Raw genomic sequence first — 16,619 nt, 5'->3', positions numbered from 1 at the left:
AAACTAAAAACAGAACTACCCTACAACCCAGCAATCCCATTACTGGGCATATATCCTGAGAAAACCATAATTCAAAAAGAATCATGTACCACAATGTTCATTGCAGCACTATTTACAATAGCCAGGACATGGAAGCAACCTAAGTGTCCATTGACAGATGAATGGATAAAGAAGACATGTGACACATATATACAATGGAATATTACTCAGCCATAAAAAGAAACGAATTGAGTTATTTGGAGTGAGGTGGATGGACCTAGAGTCTGTCATACAAAGTGAAAATAAGTCAGAATGAGAAAAACAAATACCGTATGCTGACACATATATATGGAATCTAAAAAAAAAAAAAAAGTGGTTCTGAAGAACCTAGGGGCAGGACAGGAATAAAGATGCAGATGTAAAGAACGGACTTGAGGACACGGGGAGGGGGAAGTGTAAGCTGGGACGAAGTGAGAGAGCAGCATTGACATATATACAAAATGTACGAAATGTAAAACAGATAGTGGGAAGCAGCTGCATAGCACAGGGAGATCAGCTCTGGGCTTTGTGACCACCTAGAGGGGTGGGATAGGGAGGGTGGGAGGGAGACACAAGAGGGAGGGGATATGGGGATATATGTATATGTATAGCTGATTCACTTTGTTATACAGCAGAAACTAACACAACATCGTAAAGCAATTATACTCCAATAAAGATGTTAAAAAATAAATAAACAAACTGTGGTACATTCATACTCTGGTATACAACTCAACAATAAAAAGGAATGAACTACTGACATACACAGCCATCTAGATGATGCAGAGAATTGTGCTGAGTTGAAAAAAAGCCAATCCAAAAGGGACATACTGTGTATATAATCTATATAACATGTATGTAATTTATATAACTGGATTGAAATGACAAAATTATAGAAAGAACAGATTAGTGATTGCCAGCAGTTGGGGACAGGAGCAAAGTAGGTCTGGCTATAAAATGGCCAGATGAGGAATCCTCATTGTGATAGAAATGTTCTGGCGTTTTGCTGTATCCCTCTCAGTATCCTGGTTGTGGTACTGTATTATAGCTCTGTAAGATATTACCATTGGGGAAAAGATAATTTTAAAATGCCAACCCCCTGACCCAATCCTATCAAACAACACACTAGGGGTCGGGAGCACAGAATACCTCGTTCTTAACAAGCTTTAGGAGATTCCTATGTACCTGAAATTGGAAAACCACTGCTATATATCAAGTATGCTCCACATGTTCACAATTTCTCACCAACACCGCAAGTTCCCACTGACTAAATTACCATCATATTCCAGCCCAGCCTCCTGAGATCTATGCAGTCCCCGAGGTTGGAGTGTGGGATTTCCCCAGACTCTCTCATACATCCTTCAACAGCTTGCTCTCCCCCTGCTCCTACAGAGTGCCACTCCCACAGCCATTGTCTGAGGACTTTGCTAATATATTCTTCAGGAGATAATTTTATTTACATAGTATTGGAAGGAAGCCCTTGCCATACCCACTAAGCGTGTCCACCAACAGGAATACAAAAGCAGACTTAATCCTTTTCTCTGAATATCGAGGATTTTCCTTTTCATCCAAAAGACCACCAGGCTCACCCTGTGTAATAGCCAATTTCCCAAAACTTGTCCTCAAATTCCATAAAATTAAATAAAAAATACATCTGGTAAAGATGTGAAAGTTTTGTTAACTATGAAAGTGACACAAGAACGAAAAAATGTTTTAAATGATTAGAATTAAAAGTCATGATTGTTTGTATCAAGGAAAGAGAGATTATGCAAATACTTTCAAATGATAAAATAATCTTGCACTTCATTTTTGAATGCATTCACTCGGATTCAAGTTCACCAAGACACAGACATTTTTATTCAAACTGTCTTCCCAAGTACTTTACAGTCTCTTAACCCGGCACTGTATATGTTTCAGGTGAATTATGAAGACGGAACAGGTCTAGGACTTTAAAGATAATATGCAAAGCAGATAGTGCTTTGATTAGAAACTTATTACTTGTGTGGATTTTTACATTGCTAGACATGAGGAAGAAGATTTTGGGCAATTGTCAGTATTCTTTTTTCTTTTTGTGTATTACAAATATTTGTATTTAAGCATATTTAAATGTTTAACCTATAGACCAACAGCTAAACTCGACTGGTGTGTGTGACAGGGTGAAACTGATACAAAATTAATATTTTGGAGGGGACATTTTGGCATCTACTTAGAGAACGCCAAACTAAAGTAATTAGGGATAGATCTCCATGCCTTTCCTCAAATGCTGTAAGTGACTGCAAAACATAGCATTGGAGTGAATTCCTGGTGTGTTTTTCCCAAGTGACCCATTCATTCAATAAATATTTATAGTACCAAGCACTGTTCTAGGTATTGAAATACAGTGGTAACCAAACAGACGAGACTCCCTGCCTTACTGGGACTTACAGACTAGTGATGGTAGAAAGCTTCCCCAGAATGTCACTGTGGATATCACAAAGATATATTCTTAACTCAGATCCCAGCTATGCCACTTATGAGACGTGTGACCTTGAAAAAGTCATTACTTCTCCATGCCTCAGTTTTAGGGAAAATAAATATTTGCCTTACTGTGTTGTGATGGTTAAGTGAGGTAGTATAATGGAAGTACCTTGAAAGTCCCTACCATGTTAAGGCTGCTGGATACATGTTATTTAACTTCTGTATTAGCATGTTTTAAATGCAGAGCCTCTTTCAGAGAGATTGGGGACCAATACAAATTGTCAAAAGTAGGTGTTTTTTTTTTTTTTAACTAGGAGAGTGGCACAGCCCATTCTCACCGATGCTTCAAACATCCCAAGCACCTAAAAAGTGCCTCCTTTGAGTGAGATTTGCTTGTCTTATCCCCCAGGCATGAACTCCAGGGCTTTCATGATAATAGATCTGCCTCCCTCCTCCTAAAATTAGGCAGCACTTATCTTGGAGATATTGATGAGACTATCACGGGCCACTCAGGAAGGCATGTTACTAGAGAGCCCATCACATCAAGAAGTCTAAGTAGGGAATTCCTTGGTGGCCTAGTGATTAGGGTTCCACGTTTTCACTGCCGAGGGCAAGGGTTCAATCCCTGCTCGGGGAACTAAGATCCTGCAAGCCGCACAGCGTGGCAAAAAAAAAGTCTAAGTAAATTTTCTCCAGCCAAGTCCTGTGACACATAGAAGAGTCACTGGCTATTAAAAACTCTCAGACATCGGTCATACACACCAACATCAAATAAAAGACAACCAGCTAAACCCATCTGTCAATAATCATAATGAAATCAATTCCAGTTCTCTGCAGGCTTTGAATACTCTAGACAGTCTGCATACCTTTAGGCTTTGAGGTTTTAAGACTTTTAAACCTTTCTCACCTGTTGTACTAGAATATCTCCAATTCGGTTGATGACGAAATTCCTGTCGTTGCCAATACAAGATTCTTGCCTTCGCTCCTTCATACTATAGAAGAAATGCCTGTGGATTTCAAGTAACTCATCTAAACAAGGGAAGATTTTATCCACAGTGCTGTGGTCAAGCTGCAGCTCCTCCTTCATCCCTTTCCTGAAGATCTCAGACATGATGAACAGGGTCTGGATGTGATGCATTTCTGTCTGCATTAGCTCTGAAACAGGTGAGCAGAAACAAAGCTTTAAAACAAGTGTCCTCTGATGTTAACTAGACTTACTGTGGTGATCATTTTGCAATATAGACAACTATCATTAAGTTGTACACCTGAAACTAATATAATGTTGTATGTCAATTATACCTCAATTTTTAAAAAAAGTATCCCTATTGACCTAAATTAGTAGTTAAACAATGTATGTTACACAAATAAAAAAAAAAAAAAGAGGGAATGTTTAGGAATAATAATATTCTTCTACTGTTGAAGTCAGCATTGATTAAACATTTAATGTAAGCTCAAAATATTAAACTATTCTCTTTTTTCCAGACATTATATGAGGATATGTATAAGTCAAGTCCAAGATGTAAGAATCCAATGTATCAAACTTTCATAACATAACCAGCTAACATCTTGAGGTTGGGAACCAGGTTTTATTTTCCCCTGAATGCTCTATAAAATAAAACTTAGTTTACCTCTTTTCTTTCTTTTTCCTTCTTTCATTTGTGTGTGTGTGTGTGTGTGTGTGTGTGTGTGTTTTGCATTGAGTAGGAGCACAATTAATTTGGTGAATTATGTTGAATTAAATATAATAAAGTTCCTCAATGCATACAACAGTAGGTCCTTTCTATTACTGGATCTGTCTCTGAAATTCCATTTTCTCCAGGAGAAAACATTGTGTCATGATCAAGGGACATCATCAAGAAAGTGAAAAGACAACCCATACAATGGGAGAAAATATTTGCAAATCATGTATTTGATAAGGGACTTGAGTCCAGAATATATAAAGAACTCTTATGACTCAACAACAACAAAAAAACCCACTTCAAAATAGGCCAAAGATTTGAATAGATGTTTCTCTAAAGGGATATACCAATAGCCAATGTGCACATGAAAAGATGCACAACATCATTAGCCATCAGGGAAATACAAACCAAAACCACAATGAGACACCACTTTACACACACTACAATAATTGTAATTTAAAGGATGAACAATAAAGAAGCCTTGGTAAGATGTGGAGAAATTGAAACCCTCATACATTGCTGGTGTGAATGTAAAATGGTACAGCTGCTTTGGAAAACAGACAGTTCTTCAAAAGGTTACACATAAAGGTACCCTGTGACCCCCAAAGTGGGAACAACCCAAAATGACCATCAAGTCATGATTAGATGAACAAAGTGTGGTATATTTATACAATGAAATATTACTCAGCCACAAAAAGGAATAGAGTGCTCGGGGCTTCCCTGGTGGCGCAGTGGCTGAGAATCTGCCTGCCAACGCAGGGGACACAGGTTTGAGCCCTGGTCTGGGAAGATCCCACATGCCGCGGAGCAACTGGGCCCGTGAGCCACAACTACTGAGCCTGCGCATCTGGAGCCTGTGCTCCTCAACAAGAGAGGCCGCAACAGTGCGAGGCCCGCGCACCGCGATGAAGAGTGGCCCCCACTTGCCGCAACTGGAGAAAGCCCTCGCACAGAAACGAAGACCCAACACAGCCAAAAATAAATAAATAAATAAATAAATAAAATTTAAAAAGGAATAGAGTGCTGATTTCTATTACAGCATGGATGAACCTTGAAAACAATATGTTAAGTGAAAGAAGCCAGGTCCAAAAAACTAAATATTGTAATGTTCATAGGGACATATTCATAGGGACAGAAAGTAGATTAGTGGTTGCCAGGTACTGGTGGGAGGGGACAAAGGGGAGTGACTGCTAATGGGCACAGGGTTTCTTTCTGGAGTGATGAAAATGCTCTGGAATTAAATAGTGGTTGATGGTTGCACAACTTTATACATATACTAAAACTTTACAAATATACTACAATATAGATTATATACTGTAAAGGGGTGAATTTTATATCTCAATTTTTTGTGACTATATCTCAATTTGAAAAAGGCATCATGAGAGAAAACAATAATTCACAATTTGTAGGAGCATCAGAAGTACAAGTTCTAGATTAATGAGTATTTCCAAACTCATGTACATGTTTTGAAAAAGAACACAAAACATCAGCCATGGAGGGTAAACAAATCTAAATGTAGCCTTGTTTATTATTTTATCATAAACAAAACTCTAATTGGGAACTAACTTTAAATTATTATTATTATTATTAATTATTGTATCCTACCATATTTTTAATACCTACTCCATACTAAGTATCTACCATATCCGTTAATCCATTTATCTATTATGACCCCCAAAATAGGAATGATTTTCCTTATCTTTAAAAGAGAGACATGAAGAAGAGAGGTGAAGGATTTTCCCTGGAACACAAGACTTTCTGACCCTGAGGCCATGCTATGAACTACACGACATGATAATTCATCCCAAATGGGTGAGAATATTTTTAATAATATATGAAATCAAGAAATAAATGAAGAAAAATTACAGTATAATATAAATTATGTGAGAAATACTAAAGGGGTCATCATCACTCTTTCCAAGGTAGCTCCCACCTGCACAGCCCGAGATGCCAGCACACTACACATCGGCTCCTCTGATCTACATAACCACCACCTCACACAGGAGAAAAGCTGCCCTCATCGCCACCGGACTTTGCGGCCCGTGCTTTGCACACACAGGATTAGCAAAAACTAAGAGTTAATCTCATATTTAAAGTAAGGTATCTTCTTGGAATCACTTTTTAGCATCTACTTTATACTTGAAAATTTTTTAAACTTCATTTTTTCCTAACTAGTCTATAATCTAACCTCCCTGAATTCAGATGGCCTTCACCCCAAATAGCATGAAATCGTAAAACCTCCCACAGCTGAACTCCATACTCAGGACTGAGGCACACGATCACACACGGCCCTAAGCCAGGAGCTCCGAGTCCCTCTGCGTCTATGTGAGTCGCCGTCTCTGGCTGTGTGCAGGCAAACCACAGGGCCCTGCATGCAGCAGCCCTGACTACCCTACCTTAAAATATGGGAACAGTCACTGTGATTCGTACAACAGAAGAGGTGAAAGAGTAGAGACTGTGCCTAAGTAAACTTAAAAAGGGGAGAAGACATAAAATTTGCTTATACCAGGTACAGACAATGCCTCATTGAAGCCTCACAACATTTTAATCCAGAGTAACATTACCCCCATTTTACAAAAGGAAAAACTGAGGTTCAGGTGAGTTAAACATTTTATCTGAGAACAAGTAACTAGGAAATGGTAGAACCGGGATTTGAACCTAGGCTTGAATCCAGGTATGTATGGTTTCAAACGCCACGCACTTTCTTCTGCACCACACTGCTGGAGCTCAGAGAGAATGTTTGAAATGCTTACCAAAAATGACATCCTGTCTTTTGATGACATCCTTCTCCTGCCTACTACAGAATGAGGGGTCCACCACCAGACTCCAAGATTCTGCTTCAAACCCCTGGGCATCACTGCTGAGGTCACTCCACAGAGACGAATCCACGACATCTAATGTGCATTGAAGAAAGAAAAGAAAAGCCAGAAGTGGGTGAACACACGTAACACAAACAGACCTTCACAAGTGCCCATGTTTATGGATTCATCACCCTAAAGAAACCTGCTATGAACATAGAAACAACTAAGCCAAAATACTGTGATATGCAATTGAAACATCTGAAACCAAACTAGTGAAATGGTTCAAATCAAGATCACGCTCATGAAAGCAAAGCAGAATCAGGTATTAAAATAGTGATTGTGCCTATGCCAAAAAAAAAAAAAAAGAAAATTGAAGATTCTTTTGTTTGGTTTTTTTTTGACTTGTTCTACTTTAGTTTTATTTTTGGAAACCTGCAGAGTCCACAATGTGCTTACAGAATCTTAAACCCACTGATTTCTTTTGCCCCGGGTTGCTTTGCGCTGTTTACTCAAAACTGAATCTTGTACTTGTCCACTTTATTTGCTCTTTACTTGGCTTGCTGTCCTTAATATAAACATGAAGCAGGGTATAAGGCCTCCAGTCACATGTGAGTACAGATTTTTCTGATAGAATTTGACAACACACATACACCCCTTTCAGGAAAACTAAATTCTGTTTGTCCAAATGGCACTCCTTAGAGAGATTCTAGCTCAGAGAAGTCAAGATGTGATGACAATGGATTTAAAATAAGCAGATTCCTGGGGAAGAGTCCACCCCTTTCTTGCATCACTACTCTCCCGTCATTTGGTCTTCCTTTGCCAATTAATACCGCTAGGATACAACAAGTAATTCCCCAGATTGTCCTATCCAAAAACATGTTTTTTAAAAATGCTTTTATTCCCCTAGAAGTAGGAGGCAACATATGGGGATAAATATCTGAGAGATCCAGGCAAGTCCAGTCTTAAGTAACTGAAATATATATTTTTAATGTATGATCCTATACCAATTCATCAATAGCTGTAAAACTTTTTTAAAGAAGAACAAGCACATATTTCTTTCTCTTCATGACGTTTATGACATATTCTTTGGGGAATACGTCCCTTTAAAAAAATGCATCATGTTTCCTTGGTCACTATCTGGGAGTCTCCTCTGTGGCTCAATTTTCATTCTTTTAATCAGAAGAACCTGTAGCTAAGTGACACCATGAAACAGAATTCTTTTAAAAAGAATTTTAAAATTGTTTCCATCTTACATCCTTCAGAAAACATTCCTTTCAGCAAATGCTCACAGAAACCCAAGTAAATGCAAAGGCGTCTTCTCCTCACCTTCCATTAAGAAGGAGTCCGTGGAGGGAGATGAGCCCATGGGCTGGAACAGTTCATCAGACTGCGACCTGCTTCTCCAGGTGCTCCCGTCACTTTCGGACTCCAAGGATGCCCCTGACCTCCTGAAGCTGGAAGGACAGGGAGGAAAGTCAGCCCTGGCAGCAGCTCTGAGACATCAAGGTGTAAGACCACACTGAGCCTTACCTTTCCAAGGTGGTGCCTGGAACGCTTCTGGACAATGGATGGACTTGCCCTGCTGTTTCCTTCCTCCCGGTCGGCAGCCCAATAGGCATGGAGGAGGAAGGGTGCAAGGAGAGCCCAGGCGGTGGGACGTCTCTAAATGAAGAATCTGGAAATCAGAATGGATGCTTCATGAGGTTTCCATAGCGGGCAGTAATCCCAACGAGTAAAGATGGTCTCTTAAAAGCCAGAAAGCTGAACACTCCAATGGCCACTTCTAATGTGTCACAAGCCCAGACTTGAAACTAGTCTCCCTGCCACATCCCAACACCTGCTTCAAATGTCCCTTCCAGTTCACACCCTCCTGGTACCCAGGCTGCAGGCCTGCTTCAGCATATCCACTTGGAGACTGTGGGTGGCTGGAATTACACAAACAGACCAGAAAATGGAATGGGGAAACACTGGGACTGCTTGCCCATAAACCACTGCGTGTACTCCCTAGAGCCAGCTTTAAATAGATACAAGGTGTTATTAGCACTATTACTAGAATGTACACTGTGTGTATAAACAAGCACACACACACACACAGAGCATGTAGACAGATTGGAACAATGCTGGGGAGTCTGTTTTTTTTTTATTTATTTTTGGCTGTGTTGGGTCTTCGTTTTCTGTGAGAGGGCTTTCTCCAGTTGTGGCGAGCGGGGGCCACTCTTCATCGCGGTGCGCGGGCCTCTCACTGTCGCGGCCTCTCTTGTTGCGGAGCACAGGCTCCAGACGCGCAGGCTCAGTAGTTGCGGCTCACGGGCCCAGTTGCTCCACGGCATGTGGGATCTTCCCAGACCAGGGCTCAAACCCGTGTCCCCTGCATTGGCAGGCAGATTCTCAACCACTGCGCCACCAGGGAATCCCCCAGGTCTGCTCTTTATGGTATAAGAATGTCAGGCAGATGAAACCTTCAAGCCAAGCCGGGCTGTTCTCTCTCACATGTGGGAAATGAAATGATGCTTCAGTACCCTTCTGGTCAGTTTGAAATGTTATGGGCATCCACGCATTTACATTTGATGTGTATTAAAAAGTGACTCTCTGAAAATATTTCAATCCTATAATATTATGGGCTTGGCACACACCTTTCTTAAGGGAAAAAATACTTATGTGGAACCCTAAGATATTACAAAGGATTCTACACATGTATGAGTTAATGTTATTCCTAAGTTAAGAGAAGGAACAGATGGTATTCTCTCAATTCTAAGATGTTTTTAAATTATTTTCATGCTTAACCTTACGAAATTGAGGAGTACATTCCAACTGAGGTCAAAAGGACTTCTGCTGAAGAAGCAGGGGAGTAAACAATGTCACACTTGTTACTGCCTGCACTAGTTTACCCTTGTGCAACATCACACACAGTCACACATCGCCATTAATTTGCATATTTCATTGACCCCCCGATTCAAGTGGCTTTTAAAACACTGGTCACATTATGGCAGCATTGAAGTGAAAAGTGACCACAAACTTAAAATGCCTGCCACAAGGCAAGCTATGTCATATTTGAGGCAAAAGAAATTGCAAAATTGCTCACATCAAATCAAAGGATTTTCTCTCAGGAGGACAATGGTGTGACTAACCTTTACGAGCAATGTAAAGGCTGTCATGGACTGCCAATTATCTAAGAGAAATTGTTTAAATTTCAACAACGTATTAATTCAAGAAAAAGATAACCACTGAGCTTAAGCATATGCAAACAAAACTCAGGTATGCCCTGAAATTTCAACTGCCATCCTAACGCAGCTGATGAGATCACAGCCTCAGGCACGGCTACTAAAAAGAATCAGGTTGATCTGATAATGAGCAACAGAGACTGATAAGAATCTATAGATTCTCAACTTGAAGACTTTTTCCTAACTTTGTGACTCTTAAGAACCATATGGTATGTATTGGTCAAGATAAATATGTGCCACTGTTAGGAAAACATAAAATTATGTACATTTAATGTAGTGTTTCTCTTTTCCCCCAAAAGGCTGTTATCAATAGTGCGTATTACGCTAGTTCACATCTTAAAATTGAGGCAACATCATAATACCTCCTCCATTCAGCCTTCCCTAATATAAAGATCATATAGTACATGTAGTGCAAAGGCTAGTAGTCTGCCAGAGTTTATGACATTCTTGACTTCTTTGTATAACTAAAAATTATGCCAATTACACCCAGCATATGCTATGAAAGAAGGAATAACTGGGCAAATGAGAGAACAAAAGGATGGGGTATTTTACATTGGAAAAAATGTGTGTATGTATGAAACTGAAAAAAGTTCTTGCCGTTTTCCACATCACTTACTTCCAAGGATGGTCTGCGGTTTGTTCTTATTATATTTCACTTGGAATTTCTGTAAAGAACATTAGAAACACAAAAAGTAAGATCAAAGCACCACTGGACTACAAGAACAGGTTTCTTATCTATACCATTTTCTTTGTTGTCTTATTTCAAACAGAGGAATTCAAAGCAAAAGACATAAAACACAACAAAGAGAAAAATGTTATGACAATGAGATGAGCAAGTTATAAGGAAGGTGTGCCTCATGAGCACGTCTCAGCAGGATCCCAGCTTTAGTAAAAGCCCGATGGAACCGAAAATCTCCAGCTCCTGTGTGCAAACCCAGGCTCAAAAAGGAGTTCTTATCAGCGCTGCCTTTCTCCTATTCTTTCTGTTCCTGGCTATTCCTCCCGCCTACAGGACACAATGACCTTGAGCACTGAAATGTCATCCTCAACTCTGTGACCTGACACAATGTGTGTTTCAAGTAACACAGAGCTGGGGACTCCACGCTTCCCTCTGAAGGATCATCATCCTCACTCATGTGCATTTCTGGCATGGCTTTAGAGTGGGAGACACAGGAACGCAATGATAAATACCTCCATCTACTCAAGCCCACCCGCAAACACAGAGAACATTCCTCTAGCCCAGTGGGCCTTCCACTGTGGTCCCAGTATCAGCAGCGTCACCTGGGAACATGTCTGAAATGCAAATTCTCAGAATCCACCCAGACCTACTGGATCAGGAATTCTGGGAGTGGGGCCCAGATATCTGTGTTTTAACAGGCCCTCCAGGCGATTCTGATGTGTGCTGATGTTTGAGAATTACTGCTCTAGACTTCATTCACATACGCTCAGGGTTTGCACTGGTAAACCAAGCAGGTCCTGACGGAAAGCCTAACCCACCCACATCATGTAGCGCAAAGGGAGCGTTCCCTCTACTTCTACAAGTGCATAGTTAACTGAATAGGTATACACTTTGAGCAAGTGTTATTTTATCACTACAACGGCCACTTTAAAAATAAATCTAGACAGTAATAACTAGTAAATCTAAAAACCTAAACAGATAACGTGAAGCAACAAGCTGCATACAAGCATGTAATATTCACACACGACTGAGAGATTACCTTGGTACACGGAGAGGCGGCATCTTTACAGCCCTTATGTACATTTGCATTACAGTCTGGAACAAAAGGAAAAGATAGAAAAGTGTCCATCTTATTTAAGTTAATCTGCAAAGTGAAATGTATATGACTACATCACGCTTTCAAGGGTCATTATAAAAATAACACATAAACATTAAAAATATTTAGAAAACTTAAAAAGGAAAGAAAAAATATTTAAATCACATGTAGCCCCACCACTGGAGCAGAACACACTGTTAATATTTTCATTTCCTTGGAGAGATTTTTCCCCTTCTGCATAGGGTCTTATCGATTATGAAACCTGAAATCATGCATGACATACACTTCTGCGTCTGCCTGAGAACTCATTACTATATGCCCTATATTAGTAAGGGACTTCTGACATATGGCAACTGCCTGCTCGCACCCCAGGGAAAACGTCTATGAAGACGGAAAGAAAGAAAAACGCACAACAATGCTAGAAAAAATGTACTGTCAGGCTCCGAGAGAATCCCTACTAACTAGAGGAAACCAAATTAAAAGAGAAGAGTTAGCAGCTTGCCTACATTTTACTTCACGAAACAATGCGGCCGCATCTCACTGAAAGAAGTAAGGGAATACTTTGCCTGCCCCCTCGTGTCCGCAGGCTCAGAGAGCTCCCTGCATGGGGACTACTTCCTGCCAGGCTGCTGTCTTCTTGCCCCCTCTGCCCTCCCACCTTCACATCACCTACCACCACACCCTCATCCTGCCCACCCCCACCCCGAGACGCTGTGTGCTGATGGAGAAGCCGGAGGCTTATCAGAAACTTCAGGAGAAGAATCCTTCCACAAGGGTGGCAGGGCTCACTGAGGCCCGTCACACAGTGACTGCAGCCCCCTGAGAATCGAGCAAGATGCTGAGCCCACAACCTTCCTCCCGCTGTAGGTCTCCGGCAGCACCTAGCCAACACCTCAGTGGCCAATGAGTAAAAGCCAGGCTGGTCCACGTACTGGTCCTGCAGGCAAACATCAAAATGGCACGGCTCTCTCCTCACCCCAGAACAAGAGAATGAAAGGATAAGGAAAAAAGTAGAAGCTAGGAGGTACCACAGAACAAAGTTATACTGAAAACTCACAGGAAGAGGGAGCCACTGAATATTATGAAATCCAGAAGTGGAGAAGAAAAATTTGGATATTTGAAATGTGTCCTCCCTAAGAGACACAAACAGACATAAAATAGGACCAAAAGGCCATGAAGGGAGTATAGGATGTGACCACAGGCCAACAGGATGACAGGGAAACGGAGCTTTGTGAGACGAGAAAGTCCTACAAGGAAGAAAAAAGAGCAAGAGCGGAATTTAAACCAAACTGAGAAGATCCAAGGTGACAAAGTATCAAAGCAGTGCTATGAAATTAAACTTGAAAGAGTCCCTCCAGAATGTGGAGAAAAAGAAGTGTATAATTATCAAACAAGATGTTATACAAATATGACAGATAACAGATCACACTTCTCCAAGGAAGAAATCAGAAAAATGAGGTCAGAAGTAACAACTGACAGCTACAACTGACAAAAACTTTTAGATAGCTTAAAAAGAACCAAAGGGCTTCCCTGGTGGCGCAGTGGTTGAGAATCTGCCTGCCAATGCAGGGGACACGGGTTCGAGCCCTGGTCTGGGAAGATCCCACATGCCGCGGAGCAACTAGGCCCGTGAGCCACAATTACTGAGTCTGCGCGTCTGGAGCCTGTGCTCCGCAACAAGAGAGGCCGCGATAGTGAGAGGCCCGCGCACCGTGATGAAGGGTGGCCCCCACTTGCCGCAACTAGAGAAAGCCCTCGCACAGAAACGAAGACCCAACACAGCTAAAAATAAATTAATTAATTAATTAATTAAGAAAAAAAAAAAAGAACCAAAAAAGGCAAATCAAAAGGTCTTACTGTTTTCTAGGAAAAAATCATTAAATTATACCCATTCTATAGACACAGTCTGACAATATCCCTATGATCAAAAAATTAAAAGTCCTCAAGCATCTAGGCAGAAAAAGCAGGTTACCAGCAAGGGAATGAGGACAGGCAGGCCCCAGAATTTTCTACTGTACTATAATATTAAATGCCCAGATATAAGGGACCAGTGTTGGCAGAGTCTTGAGGGGAAAAGGTTTGACTGAAGAATTTATTTAGCCAGATAAAATTGGTTTTATTGTGTGAAAGAAGCAAAGATATACCCTTAGATACACAAGATTTCAGAAAACAGATTACTCCAGTAACCTTCTTGGAAAAAAATTACCTGAAATCCTATTGCCTATTAAAAGCAGAATCAAAGTTAAGAGTTCAGAATGGATCAGCTTTATTGAAGGAAAAAAAAAAAGAGCAAAAGTGAGCACTGAAACCAAAGAATCACATCTAAAAAATTATTGTTAAGTAGAGACACAGAACTGAATACAAATATCAAGTTATTGTTGAAATAGAAAATTATTCCTGAAAGATTAAACATACATTATAAAAGTAATAATAATGAATTCAGTATACTCACAGAGGCTAGGGGGAAAAAAGGGTAACTATAAGGGAAATAAGAGTATTCAATTATAAGCCTTACACAGCCTTAAAGCTATTATTAGTTAAGTATTAAAAGAGCATATCTTGCCAAATCCCTGAAGAAGATAAAAGACAACAACACATGGTCTAAATAGCTGAACCAGACATCAAGGAAAACAGCAAAGAACTATAAAAGATAGCTGACAGTTGTAAAATTAAATGTAAATAAGGAAAAAACCCTTATTATAAAATAAGGTCTCTCAGTTACATTACAGATTACCTATAGCTAAATTAAAGACACATACCTCAAATTAAAAACACAGAAATAGGTAAGAGAAATACAAACAAAAGGAAAGCAAGAAGAATATTAATTTTAAACAAAGTAAAATTCTTATAAACGGCATTTAACCGCATTAGGGTAGTTTTAAGTTTATGAAAGTTAAATATGCAGTGAAGCTGTGATTAGTAAACTTCTGTGCATCAAATAATGTAACATCAAAATATAGGTAGTGAAATCTATTTATAAACAAGGAGAATTTTATAGAAATACAATATTTGTGGAAAACTAGCAACTCAGGCTTTAATAAAGAAGAATACAGACACCAAGATTTTGAATATTTATATTATTTGTTTTATATCATATTGTGTTTTTAAGATTAGAAATATTGATATTCACAATTAAAAAATACACCATGAAGTAGAATTATTTACCAATAACGGCAGTCTGAACGTTGTATTTTCCTACCCAATGTAAAAAACTTAATAACCAAAGTTTAAATCCCCAATACTCCCCTCCCCCCAAAACTGTAAATCTTAAAACTTCTAAAAGACTATGGTTAAAGAGGAAATTAAACATATACTCAAACTGATTCTAGAATTTAATCTAAGGCAATGATCAAAGATGTGGGCAGTGATATGTGGAAAAGAATGCTCCTTGCAACATTATTTACGTTGTGAAAAAATTGGAAAAAACTTAAATGCACAATAAGTAAGGAACAATTAAGCACATTTGATATCATCATCAAATGAGACATTAGCATACAAAGCTGACTTTTTTAGTGATTAGGAGGGATTCCATAAAAATATGAATAGCAATCTTCTCTAGGTGGTAAAAGTCTGGATAATTTTGTTTCTCCTTAAACCTTGTATCTTCTATGAATTCTGCTGCCTTTTTTAAAAAAATTAATGACCATTTTAAAAGCTAAATAAAATCTATGTACTTCCAGCAATTTCCATCTTCCACTAAAACTTTCATGACAACCCACCTGACCAAGTCAGTATGAACCAACATATTCTGTACTGCAAGAATTTGCCTTTCAGTGATCCCTAAGCTTTCAGCAGTCATTAACTACATATGAGTGTCTAAGGGCCCAGCTTTGCGACAGCTGCTGTAGGGGATACAAAAGAACCATTATGTGACTATAGACCTCCAAGAACATAAAGTCTATGCTAGTAGTTAAAATAAGAAGAGGCTGTGCATACCCCAGTATTAAACTGGATGGGATAAATAGATCCTAAGTGTGATGTGCAGGAACTCAGGCCACAGTGGTCAAGGAAGACCTCCCAGGAAGAGGCAAGAAATCTGGATGAAGTAGAGGAGCAGGGAAAACTGAGAGATAGGAGATTATCGTTAAGTGAAGGAATAGAGGCAGGAAAACATACACAGTGGGAGAAAAGACAACAGGCCTGGCAAGGCCTCTGGTTGTAAACCAAGGCTGAACAGGGAAGTAACCGTAGGACTAGCCAGCAGGATGCAGGTAGAACCGAATGCACATCTGAAAAGCCTGGGCTTAGTCCAGTAAACAAAAAAGAGATAAGTCCTCAAGCATATGTGTGCGGATGGAAGCAGTGCTTCATTAAGGTTAAGGTGGTGAAAGTATCCAGAATAAATTGTAAGTGAAAATACCTAGAGAGACGGGAAACTAGAACAGTTTGCTGTCAGCAGTCCAGAGGTGGTGATGAGAATCCACCAGAGCAGGAACAGTGAGAAAGGAAATGAAAGAGGGACCACATGGACTGGGGTGCCAGGAGGTAGAGGAACTAAGAGTCAACATGCCCAACGTTCGAGCTGCTACCATCCACACAGCCAGAACAGCCTTCTGCGTGTGGACTGTAAGGTCGGTTTTAGACACGTTGGTCTGGGAGACAAGAACATCTTTGGGTGATGATGCCCCCAGACAGGGTGTGACCGGGACAGTCTTGGTTTATACTGTAGCT

The 16,619-nt window shown here is 40.0% G+C and overlaps 1 protein-coding gene across 1 annotated transcript in view; it reads right to left on the bottom strand.

Annotated features, from left to right (window-relative positions):
- Positions 1 to 16,619, bottom strand: part of ARHGEF28 (Rho guanine nucleotide exchange factor 28) — a 316,101-nt gene that overhangs the window by 73,541 nt on the left and 225,941 nt on the right. The window contains 6 exon segments of the mRNA XM_059916571.1: positions 3,380 to 3,627; positions 6,905 to 7,045; positions 8,279 to 8,406; positions 8,483 to 8,627; positions 10,790 to 10,838; positions 11,892 to 11,947. Coding sequence (XP_059772554.1) covers positions 3,380 to 3,627; positions 6,905 to 7,045; positions 8,279 to 8,406; positions 8,483 to 8,627; positions 10,790 to 10,838; positions 11,892 to 11,947 — 767 coding nt within the window.

Source organism: Balaenoptera ricei, chromosome 3 (assembly GCF_028023285.1).
Source record: "Balaenoptera ricei isolate mBalRic1 chromosome 3, mBalRic1.hap2, whole genome shotgun sequence".
Lineage (NCBI taxonomy): Eukaryota > Metazoa > Chordata > Mammalia > Artiodactyla > Balaenopteridae > Balaenoptera > Balaenoptera ricei.
This window is presented reverse-complemented; position numbering and strand designations above follow the sequence as displayed.